This window comes from Manis javanica, chromosome 2 (assembly GCF_040802235.1).
Source record: "Manis javanica isolate MJ-LG chromosome 2, MJ_LKY, whole genome shotgun sequence".
Lineage (NCBI taxonomy): Eukaryota > Metazoa > Chordata > Mammalia > Pholidota > Manidae > Manis > Manis javanica.
The window spans coordinates 179,543,731-179,566,320 of NC_133157.1; the positions used below are offsets into that span (position 1 = coordinate 179,543,731).

The 22,590-nt window shown below is 37.6% G+C and overlaps 1 protein-coding gene across 14 annotated transcripts in view; it reads left to right on the forward strand.

Annotated features, from left to right (window-relative positions):
- ESRP1 (epithelial splicing regulatory protein 1) overlaps positions 1-22,590 on the forward strand; it is a 56,944-nt gene that overhangs the window by 12,095 nt on the left and 22,259 nt on the right. For 4 of the 14 annotated variants that reach the window (XM_017657109.3, XM_017657113.3, XM_017657114.3 and 1 more), the window contains exons 5-13: positions 4,182-4,280; positions 4,418-4,472; positions 5,676-5,786; positions 5,903-6,035; positions 6,130-6,172; positions 10,039-10,340; positions 13,075-13,293; positions 15,557-15,755; positions 19,061-19,229. In XM_017657109.3, the coding sequence (XP_017512598.1) occupies positions 4,182-4,280; positions 4,418-4,472; positions 5,676-5,786; positions 5,903-6,035; positions 6,130-6,172; positions 10,039-10,340; positions 13,075-13,293; positions 15,557-15,755; positions 19,061-19,229 (1,330 nt within the window). Of the gene's footprint in view, positions 1-4,181; positions 4,281-4,417; positions 4,473-5,675; positions 5,787-5,902; positions 6,036-6,129; positions 6,173-10,038; positions 10,341-13,074; positions 13,294-15,556; positions 15,756-19,060; positions 19,230-20,669; positions 20,723-22,590 lie in introns of all 14 variants that reach the window. The other 10 variants (XM_017657106.3, XM_017657111.3, XM_036995444.2 and 7 more) reach the window with 6 other exon arrangements.

Genomic DNA, 22,590 nt, shown 5'->3' on the forward strand with positions numbered 1-22,590 from the left:
GTTTGTAAAGCTGGCTAAGCCTGTTGGTGCTGTTGTGACTTCCTCAAGGGCAGAATGAGTAAATTGCATGATGAGCCATAAATCAGGAGGCATAGACTCATCTTCCCTTCCCTCAAGATCAGACGTGCAGCAAGTAATTCAATATTTAATTGTAAATTGATACAGGAAAGACTTGGTACTAAAACTTTTTTCTCATTCCCCTTTGTTATTCATGTTAAATTCAGGTAAAGATTATGGATTGAACAAACTTCCCAAAGAGGGGCGTGTGGGTGGGAGGGGGCTTGTCATTCGGGCATGCAGGAGGTTGGGTGACTTTTAAAAGTTATTAGGCATTTAGAGCGGCTGATCTTGGTGTATGATGACTTGAAGGGAAACATGTTGGGACATGTTATGTGAAGCCAACTTAGATGTCTAGAATATACTCTTCATTGAAAAGCACAATTCATTTAAATCTTCAGCTGTGAATTCATGTCAACACAGACAGGGTACTTTGCATTTTCCTTTAATCTATTTCACTTGGCTTTTTTACATACCTTTAGAAATCATCTCACAAATTATCATTGCCCGAAACAAATTAAGCAAAGCTTATCTTTGTGCAGGGTGTTACACATGTTGGATCAGAGCTGTATTATAATTTCAGTTCCGAAACCTACTGACTGGGAGATGGGGTCAGTTATAGAACTTCTCTAAATCCTAGTTTCTTCATCTGTTTGGTTTTATTATTATCTACCAGGCAGGGTTGTTGCAAAAATTGGAGGAAATAGATGGTGTTTGGCACAAAATGGTATTTAATAAGCCATCTTTTATGTCAAATTCTTAGAAGGAATAAGAGTTGTGATAGATGGAAAGTGATCAGAGGAAGGTAGGGCCTACACCCAGGAAATGTATAATATACTTGAGAAGAGAGTAGTACTAGAAATAGTATCTAATCATCTCTTAAACTGAATGTCATGGTCCAGAGCACTTATGGAAGGTTCTGATGTTGGGTGGGAGTTACCCATGGTCTAATTTGGTTAGGGGAACAGGAAGGTAAGAGGGCTTTGTAGGGGAGTTAGCTACACAGAAATGAGAAGGCTAGGTACCTCTTATTATTTATAGAAGAGAGAAAACAGTGGTTTGAATGGAATTAACTTTCCCACTCCTGTTCTTCCAAAGTTTAACTTTTCCCCCAATATTCTGTTTTGGGATGGAAAGTTATGATGTGATAAACATTCCTGTGACGTTCTCTGTTTTTGGCCATCTTTTGGCAATCTCCATTCCTCCAGGTCAGCAAACTTGCAGTGAAGAGCCAGATACTCATTATTTTAGAATTTTGCAGACTACATATGGTCTCTGCTCATGTTCTTCTTTTCTACTATCCTTTAAAAATGTATAATCTATTCTCTGGGGACTGCACAAAAACAGGCTGAAGATCAAGAGTTGGCTCATGCTCTATTTTTCTTCCACTTAAGGGAGAGGAGGTGTGTGTGTCTGATCATAGGGGTTTGAACACAGCATTGGGCTTGTCCTTATGTGGCATCTCTTTGGCCAACTTTCTTGAAAAAATCTCTTTCCAGTAACGGTCTCATAAAGGTAAGAGCTTGCTCTGAAGATTCCACGTGTGGCAAGGGGTCAAGTTGGAGTTACTGGGAACTGTTAGCTCACATCAGTGGTTCTCACCCTGGGGTGATTTTGGCCCACTTGGGAATATTTGGCAATGTCTGGGGGCATTTATTGTCATAACTGGGGGTGCATGGAGGACAGCATGTTACTAAAAATCCTATATAGTACATAGTACGCAGGAGACACTCACTCCCAACGAAGAATTACCTGGCCTATATGCTGGTAGTGCCACGGTTGAGAAACAGTGGCTTACACAGTGGGGTTGGTCTCTGTTTCTTGTATGCTTTTCTCTTTACTCCGTTGTAGGCCCTGAGAAGGCTGAAATCATTAGAATTGCATCATTCAGTGGCAGAGTTTGGATGATAAACTAAGGCTAGTCATAGCTAGTTTTTTTGAGTCCTGTAAACACCCGTAAAGGACCCCTGACTCTCCCAGAAAATTGAGGGCATTTGTCTCCCCAGTGTGTCTTCATCCTCTGACTCTTGCTTTTCTGCTCTGTCCTCAGTCTTTGAACATGGTACTGGATGAATACTTTATAGTACAGCCTTCTGCAGACAAAATGATTTTAATAACACTGCTCGGTGGTCATTGCTCTGCTGCTAGAACATCTCATGGGATTGATTTTCTGATCTCTCAGTGGGCAACACATATGTTTTCATTTCTAGGTGATGTAAAGGGCAGAATTGCAGAAACTCAACCATTTTAGCTTGATGATTATCCTGTGAGTGTATAAATAGGCACATAGTGAGTTCAGATTTCTTTAGTTATAAATTTTAGCCCTCAGAGTGTGATTATTGTGGGATAAGAGATTTTGTCACCTGTGGATTCTAGGATGAAGGGGCAGTAATTCACTTACTAAATGCTGCATTGTGCCCTGGGTTTGTTTTATGTCATTTAATCTTCACACAAAAAAAACCAATGTGGTAAAAATTATTACAGGTTTGGCTTTATAGATGAGTTGAAGGTTAGTCGGGTGAAGTAATTTGCCAAGGAACATACGGCTGCATTTCTACATGAAGTATATTTAACTACAGAGAACTAAGCTGGTTGAGGGACCAGTGCATTTGCCTAGCACATTGCAGTGCCTCGTTACTGGAGAAAAGGCAGAGGAAGCTGAAATGGAAAGTGATTTTAAACTGAAAATGGAAAAGGATATTACTTATTGACTGACTCTTCAGATCACTGGCTGTAATTCTTGGTGGGAGGGAACTGTGTAATTATTTTAACATTCTATCCTCTTCGTTTGCAATAAAGTAGTACTTTGGACTTTTAACATCTGTCTTCATTTTTTACCTCCATTATAAAATACTAGTCAGAAAACTATAAAATAAGGCAAACATTCTAGTAACCACCACCCAAGTGGCTGTTTTCATTTTAAATCTGAAATAGAGTCCCATAGTATTATCTGTTACATGCGTTGTACTACATTACAAAACTTAGGCTGATTTATACATAATACAAAATGTGACTATAGCATTAAAACTTAAAAACAAAGAAATATTTTAGTGCCTATTAGCTTTCTAAGGTAATTATTTGGACAAGTTATGTGCTTATTTTAGATTTCAAATCTGTAAAACTTGATGGAAATCCCTGCTGGTTTAAAACCTGATTTGAGCAATGGATTTCTTAGAAGCTTGCCTAGTGTGCTCACTTGTAGAGCCACATTGGCCAGTCTTGGCTGTGAGAGCTTGAATTGTTCCTACAAATTTATTCTCAAAGGACAAGCAGTTGCAAAACAAACAAAAAACCTTAATACTTGTCCTTTATAAAGTACACACCTTAGAAAAGAAAAAAAAGGACAAGTATTTGCTGCCATCCAAGACTGGCCATACTCTGCAGCTCTAAAAATCTTCTAGAAAGGAAGTTCTGAGTAAAAGTAGAATAATAGAAATAGTGTCATCAGTACTCTGAGATATCTTTTTTAATATTAGGCTAAAAAGAGTCATTTGATACTTCATGGTCTTGACTAATGTTACTTTGTTTTAAAGTATCATTGATACACAGTCCTATGTTGGGTTCAGATATGCAACAGTGGTTCAACAGTTACCATACTAAATCCTCAGCCCCTCTAAGTGTGGTTATTGTCTATACACGTAGTAAGATATTCCAGAGTCATTGACTGTATTCTCTGTGCTATAGGACCATCCCTGTGACTAGCTTATATTGTGATTGCAAATTATTGTGCCTCTTTAGACTGATGTTACTTATAAGTAGGCATGGTCATTGCCTTGTGTATGTTGTAAAGATAAATAGGATGAAAGGTTCTGTTTACTTTGTTGTATTGCTTACTGGTTTGAAACTAAATGAACGTGCTCGGTATTTATGTATTTGCTACTTCAATAAACAGAAATTTTATTAGTGGCAGTACCTCAGGACAGGATTGATTTGGCTATTTTACCCAAGAGGGTAATTGGAGACTCAGGAAGTATGGGTGAAGTCCAGACTGACAGGAAGCAGCCATTGTGAGATTTCAAAGACTTGTCAATCTGGATGCCTTTTGGCTCCGTGAGCGGTTAATTTTGGGTTAGAAGCAACCTTATTTTGCCTCCCCAAAATGTTTCTTTAACTTAATCTCCCAGGTTTAAATCTTGAGAAGACTAGTTCAGTCTCTCGGTATGGAGCCTCTCATGTTGAAGATATGGGGAATATAATTTTAGCAATGATTTCAGAACCTTACAGTAAGTATTGCTGTTGTAACAGCGTAGACCTAGAATTTTGATCCCATCTTCTTTCCCTCATGTATTCTTTCAAATTTCCTCCTGCAGCTTTGTCCCTCTAACAGCTAAAATGATGACTTGTCTGTTCTCATTTTTAGGTCACAGGTTTTCAGATCCAGAGAGAGTAAATTACAAATTTGAAAGTGGCACTTGGTAAGTATTTGAGTACTATTCCATTTGATGTGTTTTATTCATATTATACCTCCCGCCTCTTGTATTTTAGTAATTTCATTAAACCTTTTGGCTGTCTGCTTTTTAATATTAGGTCATTTATAAAAGATACTTGTATCTTAATGTAAACTTGGGTTTGGGATTAAACTTTAATGAAATATTTAAATCCCTAGTACATCATATGTTTGTGTCTGTGATTCTCATTTTAGCCTCTCTGAACTGCCCACCCTCTCACTAGAACACTTCCAAAAGAAAAATCATAGGCTTTAGAAGAGTTCACAAGATTTTTACTGAGATAATTTTAAATATGTTCTATCAGCCTCTACTCTGAAACAAAGGGAATGACTGGGGAGGAGTATGAAATAGTGGTACCTCTGTTTATGATCGCAGGTGGACCTGTCAAGTTTGTAAATAATTGTAGTGAATTACATGTGATTGCCTGATGCTAAGTGAGGGAACAGAAACTCCTGACACCTTCACTCATAGAGAGACTTGGAGGCCTCTTTAGTTGTAGAAGTGACTCACTAGGAAAATGTCTGGGAGTACTGAAAGTATGACTGTGGTAGGAATAGAACATCAAAGGTGTCAAAATAGATAATAGGTGATTTGCAAATGACTCACTAAGGGGGGGAACTCCCAAGCATTTCCATAAATACTCCCTGTGATGGCTCCCTTGTTTGATAGGGAGAGATTTAAATGGCAGATTTCTGACTATATGCACACCTTCCTGAGGTGGGTTAATTGCCTGCTTAATCTTAAGTTTTGCTGTCAAACTGAATTGAAATCCCACTGGTATACTGGTCAGATCTGAGAATGAATTTAAACCTATCTTTGGAACTTACAGGATACTTGCGCTTACAGGCCGTCAGGGTGTTGGGTGAACTTGATGATGTCCTGTGAATTGATTGTAGGCCCTTTTGAGTTTGTGGAAAGCAAGCAGGAGCTCAGCTGTTAGGTGGTTTGCTGGGCCACCTAGCTGTGTTGGAGCTGCATAGGCAGCTGCCTTTTGATAGTGAACCACTAAGAAAACTATGCTCAGTTAATATTTGATGTAATGAAGTAAATCAGTCAGTAATTCAAGTCTGTCTGAACACCAAACTAGGCAAATGAAATGGTCTTGCAGCATGTAATAGGTCAGACTTACGAGCATTAATCATGTAACCTGAAATTTTGCTTGATCCACAGCAGCAAGATGGAACTTATTGATGACAACACTGTCGTCAGGGCGCGAGGTTTACCATGGCAGTCTTCAGATCAAGATATTGCAAGATTCTTCAAAGGACTCAATATTGCCAAGTTGGTTTTCTTGAATCTGTTTTACTTAACAACCCCAAAAGGATAATGGGTGTCACATCATCTTTCCTCACTGTATTTTTTCCCCCTTACGGCCATCTGTTCTATTCTTTTCAAAGGGGAGGTGCAGCACTTTGTCTGAATGCACAGGGGCGAAGGAATGGAGAAGCTCTAGTTAGGTTTGTAAGTGAGGAACACCGAGACCTAGCACTACAGAGGCACAAACATCACATGGGGAGCCGGTACATTGAGGTATGTCTTTATGAGACCCTTGCCAGCTTGAATGAATATTAACATTTGAAGGTTTGGAAACTATATTTAATGCCCCTTTCATTTCTTTTCTTAGGTTTACAAAGCAACAGGTGAAGATTTTCTTAAAATTGCTGGTGGTGAGTGCCTTTTATATAATGTGGCTATAAGAAACTAAAATTTCCTTATATACCAAGGGTAGATGAATAGGGTGATGAATGACTTTTATTTCCCAGTGAGACATAGCAAGGATTTCTTTTTTAATAGGAAGAAATATCCAGTAGTATCAGTGAGTATAATGTACAACATTTACCCTAAGGTTTGTGTCAACCAACTATAGTTAAATATTACCATACAAAGGTGGCAGGGGCATATAAAGTCATGTACAAAGGGAAATAGTAGTTCTTGAAAGAAATTAGTAGTCTGAAAACCACTTTGAAATAGCCATATTAGAGTATTTGGAATTGGTTCATACCTTCTAGTTTTTCTCTTAAACTTTCTTAACTCATTAGTGGCCAGGAACATGGTAGCTCTCTGGCTTCTAATATTTTCATATATATAGTGTTTGCAGTAATGTGGTCAGAAAGAAATTGAAACAGATACAGCCTTTATCCAATTCTTGCGTGATTCATAATGTTAAACCTTAAAGTAACAGATGTATAAGAAATGGTTAGTTGACTGTGTCTGGCAGATTTCCTTCTGTACTTACAATGACTTGTAAGTTTCTATTGCTCTGTTCATATTGCTTTATGACTTCCTTTCTCCTTTTAGTATATTATTAATATCTTCCTATGTTACTTAATTGTGTTAAATGTAAATTGCGATGTGGTAATATATGTACCATACATTTTTAAAAACATCTCTGTTCTTCACTTCAAGTATGTTGCAGGGAATATTTTTTTATCTCTGTATGTGCCACTTGTTAAAATAACTCTCGAAAAGTGGGACTGCTCAAAGAATGTGGGTGGGCCTTTTAAGGGGCTATTGCCAAAATACAGTTGTGTGACTTTCACTTAAATACAGAGAATGTTTGTATCCCTGCTTTATATGTAGCCCTAGTGAGAATCTTTGCAGCTGTAGAACTTGCAGTAAAAGCATCCAGTTTGCACAATTTGCTGGTATATTTCTGTTCTGGCACTTCCTTAGATTAAACCAAGAATTCCAAATTCAGAGCTTCAAATGTGATAGTGTTTCCAATGTTTCAAAGCAGTGTTTGGTATTGGTTGGGGATATAGTATGTGTGGAGTTGCTGTGGTTCTGAGGTTCTGTGGTACATAACAGTGTAAACTGCAGATGGCAAAGTTAACTAATACATTAATGCATGGGATTTCATGGTATCTGGGCAGCATGATAATTTGCTTTTAAGGGAAAATGTTACTAGTAGACGAGGTTGAGGGATGTGCATTTGAGTATTTGCTGCATGGCAATACTGCACAAAATGCTTTATGTTAGGCAGAATGTTAATAAATGATGAAACTGACTGCCAAGCATGTTCTTTATATTCTTCTCTCTACTTGAGTATGTTTGAAACCTTTTTAGTAAAAAAGTAATCAGAAAAATAATAAATCATCAAAGTGGCTTGTATGTAGTAAGTTTTTTTTTTTTTTGCTATCATTAATGTACAATTACATGAACACCATTATAGTTACTAGACTCCCCCTATTATCAAGTCCCCACCACATACCCCATTACAGTCACTGTGTCCATCAGCATAGTAAGATGCTATAGAATCACTACTTCTCTTCTCTGTATATACTGCCTTCCCCGGGTCTGCCCCCCACTACATTATATGTGCTAATTGTGATGCCTCTTTTTCCCCCTTATCCCTCCCTTCCCACCCATCCTCCCCAATCCCTTTCTCTTTGGTAACTGTTAGTCCATTCTTGGGTTCTGTGAGTCTGCTGCTGTTTTGTTCCTTCAGTTTTTGCTTTGCTCTTACTCCACAGGTGAGTGAAATCATTTGATACTTGTTTTTCTCCCCACTGGCTTATTTCACTGAGTATAATACCCTCTAGCTCCATCCATGTTGTTGCAAATGGTAGGATTTGTTTTCTTCTTATGGCTGAATAATATTCCATTGTGTATATGTACCACATCTTCTTTATCCATTCATCTACTGATGGACACTTAGGTTGCTTCCATTTCTTAGCTATTATAAACAGTGCTGTGATAAACATAGGGGTGCATCTGTCTTTTTCAAACAGGGCTCCTGCATTCTTAGGGTAAATTCCTAGAAGTGGAATTCCTAGGTCAAATGGTGTGTCTATTTTGAGCATTTTGAGAAACCTCCGTACTGCTTTCCACAATGGTTGAACTAATTTACATTCCCACCAGCAGTGTAGGAGGGTTTCCCTTTCTCCACATCCTCACCAACATTTGTTGTTATTTGTCTTTTGGATGGTAGCCTTCCTTACTGGTGTGAGGTGATATCTCATTGTGGTTTTAATTTGCATTTCTCTGATGACTAGTGATGTGGAGCATCTTTTCATGTGTCTGTGGGCCATCTGAATTTCTTTGTTGGAGAAGTGTCTGTTCAGATCCTCTGCCCATTTTTTAATTGGATTTTTTGCTTTTTGTTTGTTGAGGTGGGTGAGCTCTTTATATATTTTGGATGTCAACCCTTTATTGGATCTGTCATTTATGAATATATTCTCCCATACTGTGGGGTGCCTTTTTGTTCTATTGATGGTGTCTTGTGCTGTACAGAAGGTTTTCAGCTTGATATAGTCCCATTTGTTCATTTTTGCTTTTGTTTCCCTTGCCCGGGGAGGTATGTTCATGAAGAAGTCGCTCATGTTTATGTCCAAGAGATTTTTGCCTGTATTTTTTTCTAGGAGTTTGATGGTTTAATTAATGTCTTATATTCACATCTTTGATCCATTTTGAGTTTACTTTTGTGTATAGGGTTAGACAATAATCCTGTTTCATTCTCGTACATGTAGCTGTCCAGTTTTGCCACCACCAGCTGTTGAAGAGGCTGTCATTTCCCCATTGTATGTCTATGGCTCCTTTATTGTATATTAAGTGACCTTATATGGTTGGGTTTATATCTGGGCTCTCTAGTCTGTTCCATTGGTCTATGGGTCTGTTCTTGTGCCAGTACCAAATTGTCTTGATTACATGGCTTTGTAGTAGAGCTTGTAGTTGGGGAGCATAATCCCCTTGGATTTATTATTCCTTCTCAGGATTGCTTTGGCTTTTCAGGGTCTTTTGTGGTTCCGTATGAATTGTAGGATTATTTGCTCTAGTTCATTGAAGAATGCTGTTGATATTTTGATAGGGATTGCATTGAATCTGCAGATTGCAAGATGGTCATTTTGACAATATTAATTCTTCCTATCCTTGAGCACGGGGTATATTTCCATTTATTGGTATCTTCTTTAATTTCTCTCATGAGTGTCTTGTAGTTTTCAGAGTATAGATCTTTCACTTCCTTGGTTAGGTTTATTCCTAGGTGTTTTATTCTTTTTCATGCAATTGTGAATGGGATTCTTTTCCTGATTTCTCTTTTTGCTAGTTCATCATCAATGTATAGGAATGCAACAGTGTAGTAAGTTATTTAACTGACATAATTTATGAGATACAGGTAATTTTACCCCCATTTTATGGACAAGAAACTTAACACAGGTTAAACTTGACTAAGGTCATATTCTAGTAAATGGTAAAGCCAAGATTGGACCCAGGCATTCTATCCAGCTCCTGGACTTAGGCCCTTCATGACGCTGATGACTTACTACCTCTCTGTGAGAGAAATAGCATGGTTGGTCCATGATTTGATTGTCTGGCAATCTTCCTAAATTAAGAGAGGTGTTTTATGATAGTGGTAGGGGGTAAGTCTCAAATTTATGGGAAGAGAATTTCAATCCCTGGGATGTTATGAGTTCATGGGGAATGTGAATTTAAATTGTAAACTCAAGACATTGCCAAGAATTTTACATTTTTAAATTTGGGAAAATTGACATCTTAACCATTTCTCCCCATGTTCCCTGGTGTTTGCTTTCCCTAGGTACATCCAATGAGGTAGCCCAGTTTCTGTCCAAGGAAAATCAAGTCATTGTCCGCATGCGGGGCCTCCCTTTCACAGCCACAGCTGATGAAGTAGTGGCCTTCTTTGGACAGCATTGCCCCATCACAGGGGGAAAGGAAGGCATCCTCTTTGTAACCTACCCAGACGGTAGGCCAACAGGGGATGCTTTTGTCCTGTTTGCCTGTGAGGAATATGCACAGAACGCATTGAGGAAGCACAAGGACTTGCTGGGTAAAAGATATATTGAACTCTTCAGGAGCACAGCAGCTGAAGTTCAGCAGGTTGGTTTTTCAAGAGCATGTTAGCGGCTTTGTATGAATTTCTGTTCTTTCTGAAGAGAATCCTACATTATTCATCGTGTTCTAGTAAAACTTGAAAAATACAAAAAGTATAAGTGCATTTAAAAAATCTCATTCCATAACTAAAATATAGCCACTATTATCTTTTATGCACACAGAAAAAATATATATTTTTATGTAACTGGAATACTGCTATAGACACACTTTTATATTGTTTAAAAACTACATATCTTGGCTATGTAGTTCCCTCATCTCTAAAAAATTTCACTTTAATACTATGTCTCATGGAGAAGTATAATTTATTTAGAAATTCTATTATACATTTGGGTTAGTTTTTTTCCCCCCTACTAGAAGAAATTTCTAGATAGACATGCTTATGAAACTCTCAATTTATGATTTGTTTCTTTAGAACTGGTTGATTTCTTTAGAGTTGGGTGAGCGCTTAAGGGTTTTAATGTCTTAACGAAATTTATTTCTGACAGTGTAAAGTGCTCTTTTCCTGTTACTACCTTTCAGAATTCAGAGTTGATTTTGAACCACATATGGGGGAATCAGTTCCCCAGAATGTCCTAAAATCCAGGCATGGAACCATCTGTAGGGTCTCAACCCTTTTGGCTGTTTTTCTTGACACAGCCAGCTGAACATTCCTCTTCTTGAGGGGTCAGTTTGCATTTCCTTTGTAACTGGGATTATGTGGACTGTGGGGCATGACTCTTCAACTTAACTCTACTTTAGGTCTGTAGAAGAACAATCACTTTAGTGATTACTTCGATCTTATTTACAGGCAATTAGGACATTGTACTATTATTTCTATGAGTTTAGAAAATGATTTCATCTAGCTGCTGCAAAGCCCATGGTATATTGTGATTTAAAATAATTGCCCAAAGTTAAAAAGAACCTTTTTCCTGCTAGGATACTAAGATGATTTTTATACCTAGAATAAATATAGGCAAGGTTTTAAGTTAGGTTTGCATCCTGTTTTACTGGTTCTCTTGAGCCCTAAATGTAATTGCAGTTTAAATTCTGTATCTTTTAAAAAATATGTATCATCAATTCAGAATCTCTAGAATATGCCAGACATGCTTGAAGCTTCAAACTTGAAATACATCCATTCCAAACTAGAGGGGGGAAAAATAAAGAGCTTAGATCTTTAATTAGAAGAATGGTTTTAAAGAATCATGGCCTAGAGTGGATTGCCCCGTCTCAGCAACTGTGTTATTTGTGTGCAGAGCACACTGCCTCTATGTGACTTTATCTTAAGGGGGTTTAGGATATGGATGATTTTCCTTGGCACCCCTCATGCCTACTGTTCTATTTAACAAATGTTGAACTAGTCATAGGCTCTGCATTGTTGTCTTTTCATTACTAATAATCACTTCATTCAATAAATATTTGTCTGCTCTTTAGCAAGTACTGTGAGGTGCATAACCGTTTCCTGTCCTGAGCTTGTCTATAACCACATTGACGTTTTATTCGTGTTCATCCCTGATGTTTGTGCTGTGTCTGGATTGTATAATTTTTTAGAAGTCTTGTTGTCTCTGTCATGCAATTTCTTTGGCTGTTATGTTGGTTCTTTGATTTTTGTTACCTCTTATTTAGGTAGCAACTGAACAGGAGGTGAGTGAGGAGGTTAGGGCAAATTTGGGGATGGGTTCAATGTATATTTTCAGTTTATGGGATGATACAGGCTACAGGTTAAGATAAAAAAACCTAGAGATGCCACACGTGGTGTTTGCCCAAGGACCTCAGTAATGCGAACTGATAGGCATGTTCTAAACTAAGACAAAAGTAGACAAGAACCTTGTAATATGTGTTTGCCTTTCTCCAAAATGTATCTGACGTCTCATTCATTAGCAAGATAGCTGAATTCCACAAATTTAAAAGTTGTCTGAAGATCCTCTGTCTTGCAACTCAAATTCACATGGAAACTGAATGAGATTTTTCTTATAGACACGGTGATTTTTTTTTTTTTATCCGAACAAGTTTTTACATGGTGAACAAGTTCTTACATAGTGAATAAGTTCTTACATGGTGAACAGTGCAAGGGCAGTCATCACAGAAACTTTCCGTTTATCACGCATCATGAACTATACACAATCAGGTCAATTATGATTATTCATTTGATTTTTATACTTGATTTATATGTGTGGTCACAGTGATTTCATTCAGTTTTGTATTATCCAGCCAACTTTCTTGTGCTTTATGCAACATTATAAAAGTGCATTATATTTTAATATAGTCCAGAGTCGTTGTTTGCCCTATGGTTTCTTTGCTGGGTCATTATATTTCTTGGGTTTGGAGGTAGAATGTAAAGACATTATTAAAGGGAACACTCTACTTAGTGAAACGAAATCTAATAGATTGCTGTGAAAGTCCACATTTAGCATTATGTCCAGATTTTTATAAAAGCAGCAGACTTTAAGGATATTTGTGTCAAGGCACATGGTGATGCATTTGTCCAGTAGACAAGTCCTTAATCTAAGCAGTTGGGTTGTATGTAGTGAGTGCCTCAGCATGCATTTGACTTTCTCCATGAGTGCTTCTCAATTTTTAATATGCTTCTCAGTCACCTGGGATCTTGTTAATGCGGGTTCATATTTACTAGGCCTGGGGTGCAGCTGAGATGGTGCATTTCTAAGAGACCAGCCAGTGCTGGGCTGCAGGCAGCCTTGGAATAGCAAGGATCTAAATCACTTCTGTTTTGCTTTGAGTACAGGTGCTGAATCGATTCTCTTCGGCCCCTCTTATTCCACTTCCAACCCCTCCCATTATTCCGGTACTACCTCAGCAATTCGTGCCCCCTACAAACATTAGAGACTGTATACGCCTTCGAGGTCTTCCATATGCTGCCACAATTGAGGACATCCTCGACTTTCTGGGGGAGTTTTCCACAGATATTCGAACTCACGGGGTTCACATGGTATTGAATCACCAGGTAAGAAAGATGATTATTGGAAAACTGATTTGTTTATTCTTTCTGATTATCAAAGTCTCTCTTCCAAGTAAAAAAAGAAAATTAGAAATGTTACAAATGTTCATCAGCTGTATAGTCTTTAAGGAAAGATTTAACTGTAAATGTTAAGAGGTCTTCAAAATGAACTCCAGAAATAATGCTTTCATTAGCAAGGTAATTTAAATTCAGCTCGGATTCCATCATTACATATATCCATCAAATTATCAGTATCATCAGGTAAGAGACATACATTCAGTCTGATACAACATTTTGCCATTACCTACTGGACTCTGCAAATCTGAGGCAGTGTGAAAGCATTCCTAGGCAACATGTAAACCAATGAGCATGTCTGTGTTGCAGAGTACTCTGTATCCATAGACTGTTTCGAAATGGCTTATTTTATTTCATATATATATGTTAGGCATCAGACCACATTCAGTAGTGTAAAGTCACTGAAGACTTGGATCTGTCCCACCTACAACAGTATGTGGTCATAACAGCCACTCAAATGCATTAATTAATTGTTGAGAAGCCTCTATCAAAATGTAACCAACTTCTTAAGGTATATAAGTATGCTGTGTATACTAAAAGTAGTTCTGGCTTGATATCCCTTGGTTTTTGTTTAAATAAAATTAATCATACTAGCTGTTGGATAATTTGCCAATATTTTGTGCTATCATAAACAGGGCAGCATTCTAAAATCCCATAAACCAAGTAGTTCTAATTATAATTTTGAAGCTCTTTATTAAAAGCAAAGTTGTATTTAGTTTGAAAATAAGATTTTTCTGAGCATTATGGGTTGAATATGTCTGTATTGGAAATACCAATGTTTTCCCACATTGCTAGCTTCCCACTTTCTCTTTTCCCATGGAGATTTGGTTATATTCATAACCATCATCCTGTCTTGCTGGAGAGTGCATGTCATTGGGGATGAGGAATCAGAAAACATCTTGAACCCCTGCTTGGTTTTTTCACCAGCACATGTTCATCCTGACTCTTACATCAGTATTAAGCTATGCAACTTTTTATCTGACTAGGTACTGTCTCAGCATGCTTCATTGGTGGGAATCTTTTTGAATAAAATTTCCCACAATTCAACACCACCAGGGAACTGTTTGGTTTCTCTTTGAGTCACCATTTCTAATAACCTAGGGACTAATATTACTCTTTGATTAACAACAATAGACAGATTTGCCTCTCACTGACCCACGTGACTTATGGTGATTGCACTTGGAGAAATGCTTCTTTAATGATGGACAAGCTCTTAGCTGCCTAGAAGATGTTAGGTTTTCATCTTGGACTGGGTTTCCCTGGTATCCCTAATTTCCCTGGTATGATAACTCTGATGGTAACTTGCATGGTCATAATTTGCGCTGAATAGTCCCTTAGGGACTTTAAGGAAGTCCGTGAAACAAGGAATCTTATAAGCTGGTTGTGCCTTTTTGTCCCCTGTAAAATGTCCATGCCAAATAAAACTAAGGTGTTTCTAATTTTATGGAACAGAAATCTGCCAGCTTGGTTTAAGATAAGCTTTTTAGCAAGCTACTAGTAATAGAGGAAATGTCTATCAACACCTTTTTCACCAAGGTTTAAAGTGGAGGTGCAAGGGAACAGATAGAGAAAAACTGCCAAGCAAGACTGATAACAACCCTCACCAGTCTTCACTGTGCATCGCAACTTTAATTACTTACCCCTAATTACTTACCCCTTCTCCCAATCCCCAAGCCACATTCTAATCCAGGCTTCAGGGAGAAGGGAAAGGGATGAGATGGGTTAGTGATAGGCAGCATTGAGAGCCAAAAGAGAACACTGGTTCGTCCAGTTTCCTGTAGGAGGATACGTAAAGCTCTGATACTGGTTCTGTGAATAGCTTTTCTCAGTCAAATAAGATTTAATCGGATTTTTCAGAAAGGAAAAACCCCAATATATGATCCTATACTTTAAAACCACAATCACAAGGAGACCCTTTCAAAACCCTGTAAATCTGATACTAATTAATAGAAACCCAAAAGGATCACTTTCAGCTGTGAGCCCTCAAAACTGTTTCTTCAAGGTTTTGTGGGCCATTCTGGTGATTAGGTGATGAAACGCAAGTCAGATTTCAGTAGACCACACTGTCACCCAGATTTTGTGGCTAAAATGTCTATACTATGGGTGATTGTCACTTTGCATGTTTTGTAAGCAACCATTTCCTTGTTGAAGGAGACAGTCTCCTTTTGTTTTTATTCTTCCCCCACACACTCAGGGCCGCCCATCAGGAGATGCCTTTATCCAGATGAAGTCTGCGGACAGAGCATTTATGGCTGCACAGAAGTGTCATAAAAAAACCATGAAGGACAGATATGTTGAAGTCTTTCAGTGTTCAGCTGAGGAGATGAACTTTGTGTTAATGGGGGGCACTTTAAATCGAAATGGCTTATCCCCACCGCCATGTAAGTTACCATGTAAGTTTTTCTTGGGTCTTGGCGCTATTCTACGCTGTATGCTGGTAGGTGCTTAAGCTGCTTTCATAACTTTCTGTGCCCCTGGTTCTTTCTGAGGCAGGTGAGGTGGTTATATAAGGCTTTCCCTCCTTAAATCTGTAGTATCTGGTAATCATTTAAGTCCCTGGTTGTGGACACCCATAATTAGAGATGCTGCAAACACCCCCTTTCAAATTATATTCTTGCTTTTCCAGTGGTAAGCATTTGATTTCTGAAGCTTAGTGTACTCAAGATAAGCACTGACTCTGGGAGGCAACCTGGCTATGTAGATATTTTAATACGCATTTAAAGGTAAAATAAGTATGGCTGGATCCTTTTTCTTCTCTTTTATTTTTTTCTTCTTTCTTTAACACATTAAGCTTTTTTTTTTCCTTTTTTCACGTGGGTGATTTGATACCCATTTTGCATTTTTAATTTTTTGAGTATTAAGTACTTTTTTGAAAAGGATAACTTGGGGAGCATTCTCTTGCTCTCCAGGATATCTGGAAAGAGCAAGTTCATAAAAAATACATGTACATGTAAATGCGTAAATAAATTAGCCAACGTTCCCATTGGATCGCAGGATCAGTGCTTAATTTCAAGCCATTCTCTTGCTCATTGGCACCTGGGTGCAAGCCATCTGGAATCCTATATGAGAGGAATAAGCCCTTTAGTCTGAAGACCAAGTCTGGTTAGTGACTATGGAACATTTGGGGATCTTCATTAAAACTTGGATCTTTTTTATATAGTTTCCACTTGAATAAAACATACCTTGTTAGGAGGCGTGTTGAGTATGTTTAAAGAAGGTAGCACTTGGAATACCTGGAATAAAGTCCAAAGATAACTAAGAAAGTAAACTGGGTTATGTGCTTGATTCCAATAAAATGGGGAGTGTTAGGATGTCACTTCCTAGTAAAGAGGGATCTGTACCAATAAACTTATTTGCTAAAGTATTTGTAGAACATTCAGTGGGGCTTAATCCTTTTTTTCCCCTTGGAATTCCTAAATGCTAATATTCCATTTATCTGCTGCTTGCTGTTATTGGTGAATAAGAGTTGATCACTAATGATTATCAAGTTTTGAAAATTTATGATTGGGTTTAAGTGGATATCTTAAATCTTATTCATATGTATTCTGTCCATAAACCACTGATAATGTTAGTAACTTTTACGATTTCCTTTAGTGTTGATCTATCTGTCAAGCATTGTGCAATAAGGGAATTTCTCGATGTGTAACCCAGATTCTTCTGCTGTAACAGCTTTTTCCTTCTCTTTCTGGTAGAACACTGACCATTACAGACTTTCTTCATAAGACTGTAATTTCTTCCCCTTTCCTCTCACAAGCCCTAAAAATATTAGAAAAAAATTAAAATGCATTTTTCCCTGTAAAAAATAGGTTTCCATATCTTTACTTTCAATATTTTCCAAAAAATTAAACTCAGATTTGGCCACTTGTCATTTGACTAGTGGAAGAGTTTACTCATTACCAAAAAAAAAAATCAATTCCAGTATATACATGTTATGCCTGTTCTACTGGACAGGTTCCTGCCAACTCCTTCAGGTGATTGCCTGTTTATACAGCAACCAGAAACACTTAAAGAAGTTGTATGTGTTTTTGACCTAATCTCAAGGACTGAAGCAATCCTTGGTTATTGGTTATTCTTATAACCAATTATAAATAGTTATCACTATTTAAATTATAAATATCACTTATTAAATAGTGATTGGTTATTCTTCACTGAGGAATTTCTTGTTGAATTTGAGAAAGAAATGGTGATAAGTCTGTTCTAAAGTTTTAAGCTTTAAATTGTTGAAATTTTAATGTTTTCAAAAAGTTGAACATTTTAAGGTTAACTCCATTTTTCTAATCTGAATATACACATCTGATTCTCTTTTAGGAATATAAGAATAGCTGTCCTTTCATTTGAGGAGTACCCATAGCTGAGCATCCTAATCTATTCGGTCATCAAATTTCTACCCTTCTTTGAGGCAGAACAGACTTATACCTACTATATATGCCTGTCTTACTGGCATGAAGCACTGTTGTATAATGAATTGCTTGATAGTTTTGAAAGCAGGATATGGGCACAGGCTTTATAATTTTCTATATGACTGAGGTGTCTCGTCCTGCTCACCCTTTTATGGGTTCTTTAAAGGCCAGGGACTGTAATTTAAAATTTTATCTATACTAGGTATCTAACATGTAGCACAGTTTATGGTTGAGGTTGAAGGAGGCACCCAAAAGTTGAATATGAGATCACTATGTTGGTCTTTGGCTCATATACCCATATTCTCCTGACTCTTTTACTCATCGCCATAGACATGCAGAAACTCATAAGAAGAGCAAAAGAAAATAGGGATTTTCTTGTGAAAAGTTATCCCTTGGGCCTCTGCTATTTGCAAAATATATAAGGTGGTTCTGGGTGTGAAAATTAAAGCCAGAGACTGCAGATTCAGGCAACCTCTCAGTTATCTCTTCTGTTGGGTGCAAATGGGTTGTATAGTTGTTCATTCCACATGTGGCCAGCAAGCTCGTGTCCAGCAGCTGGTCCAATTTAAGTGAGTTACTGGGCCTGGGAGAGATGTTGAATAACTAGAAGACAAGGTAATTTCATCCTTTCTACTTCTATTTAAACTGAGTCAGCTTTTTATCAGCTGATTCTCAGACTTGCACATATATTTTTTCTGGGTTATTTCCCAGGCTGGATTGTTTCTTTTATAGGTCTGAAGATGTAGATTAGCCCATCTTCTGGGTTGCCTTTAGGTGGAAATGGCAGAGTTAATCTCCTTTTAGGTCAGTTCATTCTGGTACACTCTGTGCTTTGGCATAATATATGACTAGTGTTTTATCATAGCAGTTTTCATCTGCTGCTGTAAGAGTAGGTAGCAAGATGAAATAGCAGTATAGCTTTAAAAAAAACCAGAAAACCCAGCTCTGACATTGAGGTTTTATTAAATGTGAGTTCCATATTTCCTCAAAGCAGTTAGTTTATGGTAACTGGGACTCAGGAGTTGGGGGAAAAGGTCACATGTTACGAAGACTTAAAAGTCCATTTGTTACTCGTTTTTCCAAATTTCAGATTAAGAATGGTTCTTAAATTTGGAGTATGAGATTTGAGATTACTTCTAGGTGTTATCTGTAAAATCAAAAGGAGATTGCTTGGGGCAGTATAAAGGACTGGTCTCTCTTTAAAATGTGTGTGTGGGGTGGTAACCTTAAAGCTTTAGTACTAGCACACACATATCAGCTGTTAGAATGTCTCAAAGTCTCTCTCTCTGCTTATTTAGGCCTGTCTCCTCCCTCCTACACATTTCCAGCTCCTGCGGCAGTTATTCCTACAGAAGCTGCCATTTATCAGCCCTCTGTGCTTTTGAATCCACGAGCACTGCAGCCCTCCACCGCATACTACCCAGCAGGCACTCAGCTCTTCATGAACTACACAGCATACTATCCCAGGTAAGATTCTGGTGGAAGAGGGACAGAAACAAAGGACTCCTTTGATAGCCAGTGTCTGAGTTCACAAAAGAATATTGTTTGCCATATTGAAAGTTAGCATGGCAGGCAATAGCTTCTGTCATATCTCTCTGACCAAGAAGGTTGTTTCAACATAAACTGAAATAAGTTCATCTTTTAACCGTATACTGACAGCATGATCTTTTTTTACATTACCTGTATGTACAACTATCCTTTTTTCCTTCTATCTCAGGGCCTTAAGTAAGTAGCATTGTAATCGTTGTAGTAGTGTGGCAGTGTCATGTGAATGGATTTAAAAAACTGGGAAATCCATAATGAGAACATATATATATTTTGGTATCATTAATCTACAATTACATGAAGAACATTATGTTTACTAGGCTCCCCTTTCACCAAGTCTCCCCACAAACCCCATCACAGTCACTGTCCATCAGCGTAGTAAGGTGCTGTAGAATCACTACTTGTCTTCTCTGTGTTGCACAGCCCTCCCCGTGCCCCCACCACCACATTGTACATGCTGATCGTAAGGCTCCCTTTCTTTTACCCCACCCTTCTCCCTCCCTTCCCACCCATCCTCCCCAGTCCCTTTCCCTTTGGTAACTGTTAGTCCATTCTTGGGTTCTGTGATTGTGCTGCTGTTTTGTTCCTTCAGTTTTTCTTTGGAGAACATTTATATTTTTAGGCAGCATGAATTCCTATGTCCCACAATAAATAAAAACTATTTTTAAATTTTATAGGGCCTTCCTCCCCTCTTAAATCTGTACTGACAAGCCTAGAATGAGATTATTAGATCTAGCATTTTAAATCTGATTCTTTGTAGTTGTGCTTAATTTCTGGGAGGCTGCAAGGTAAGTTGGAGAGAAAGTTGTTGGTCTGGAAGTTGGAAGACCTGAGTTTTAGTCTCATCGCTTAACCAGAGCAAGTCATTTAAACTTTCTAGTTCTTATAAAGTGATGGGAGTTGCCAAGTTTTTGGAGTCCCTTCCCAGTCTGATTGCCAGTGATTCTAACTTGAATATATAATAATGACCTCTCATTCTTGGTTTCCTTTTAAACATTTAAAAAAGATTGTCTAGCCCATAACCAGTTCACTTCATTAAAACAAAAATTTTATTTTGGCACAAGCATAATTGCTCAATTTAAAAAATTATACCAGGCCTTGTTTTTTCTTCATAAGATATTTAGATTAAATATTTTGACTACATCCACCAGTATGAAAGGTTTTTGATGAGTGACCTGGAAGTAACCTATCTGATCCCCACAATTGCAATGTCTTGTTGTATTTTTCTTCCCATCCATAGTTTCTCAGTAGAGAGCAAGACTTTGGAATCTTGTAGTCACTGTTAATTACATTTGCTTTATCGTATTAGGAATTTTTTTAACATTCATTAATGCTATTGAAAATATTCTTTATTCTACTGAGGAAGAAGAATAGGGAGGAAACCATGCTAATTGTCAGCTGGCCATCTTTTGAAGGTATGAAAAGGCTCTGAAGCATGAGTAAATTGTTCATGGTTGAGTACTGTGTCAGGCACTTAGCCCATTCCCAACCTGTCACCTTCTCTGGACCCTGTGACCATCACTTGCTGGTAGTGGGCTCTGGTTATAAGAAAGATCTTTGTCTACCTTTCTTACGCCATTAGAATGTCAGGGGTGGAATGCATTATGCCTCTGGGTGCCTGGTGTAGTTTTTCTTGCCTACAGTACATTTTCAGAGTATCCAATTCCACCATTGACTTGCTGTCTGGACACTCTTAAAAGAAGGAATCTCTTAGAAATAGTGTCTGTCACAGTAAGGTGGGAACTCAAGTCTTGAATTGAAGCCCCAAAGACAAGAAGAATTGGTTAGTTTTTTTCTACTAGTAGTTTTAAAGTTTATAAAGGCCTCGTTATTAAATCTTAGAGCATGGAAATGTAGTTGGTAAAAGTAGATTCCCATTTTATACACCTCCAAGTCCAGAAGTAGCCACTATTTGGTAACATAGACGTATGTGTGTACTTCTAAGTAATGTGGCATACTTAACATGTACTGCCCACTTGCTCCTTTTTTTGACTCGACAGTATGTCATTTACATCTTCCCTAAGGGATATTTATATATTGACCTCAACTTACAACTTTCACATTATGTCCCCAAAATGAAAATATATCATCATTTAACAATTCCCTTATTTTTAGATAGCTATTTTTTCTCTATTAAACAAAGCTTGTACAGATCCTTAAATATTTTCTAATATTTAAATTGGAATTTTTAAATTGAAGTTCATATGTATTATATGTAAATTAGTACCTCTAAATAACCCCTAAGTGTATGGTTATTTTAATCTGCATTTCCCTAGGGCTGGTGAAATTACCCACAAAGGCACAGTGTCCAAACATTGGGATATGCTCCTATTTTTACTGTGAAATTTAGAATAATATAAAAAAGCAAATTCCAAAAACAGGAAAATATTTAAGTTTTGGTAAAATACCGTTAATTTCTAACCTGATGTGACTAAAGGCATTTAAAGCTATTGAAACTGTTTTGTAAGTGTTCAAGCATATTTTGGCCTATTACCTGATAAATAGGAGTGTCTGAGGTAGCATATGTGAGGCTAAATAAGGATATTAATAAAAAATTCTGGAATTTGTCTCTTCTCAAATTAAAAAAATTTAATTCCCTCCTTTGTTAGGAAATTTGTCAGTTTGACTTCAGTTTAATGTTAAGATGCTAATGTGTTTTGCAGATTTTTAAAATCATGCCCCTCAAGAAAAAGGTGATTAGTTTTTAACTGTTTTTAACTTTGAATTTAACTGAGCAAACTGTTAGTATTCTGTGTGAGACCTGTTGGGAATATTAGGATTCAAAAACGTGGAGCTTCCTGCTTTTTGGTTTAGAATTTGTCCCTGTGCAAAGTCTGTGATTCAAAGGCCTCCTTCATGTGGAGGGCATTCTCTTCTAACTTGGTATATCTAAAAATTTGAAGATAAACTATAGTGGTTAGTGCTGTGAGAATATAGTTTATTTCATCATAAGGATGTGGGTTATATGAGGATCACTTAGGGAGAAAACATGAACCAAAAAATGGATTTTTGGTTATCGTCAAATGAGTTTTTAGCAGTGTCAATGTGTAGCTGTGACAACAGCAGCTTGAAGAGCAAGTGGAATAAAAGCATATGTGATTTTCTGCTTATGGACCTTTTTTTTTTTTCCTTCCCGCCCCCCCTTGGAAAAAGGTTTGAGTTACCCAGTATCCCAGAGCATAGCCTAGGATACAAAAGAATGAGAAGGAGGTGTATGTTCATGCTCACCCTACTAATCACTCAAAACTCAGTTATAGCATACCTGTTCTTTCCCGCTACATAA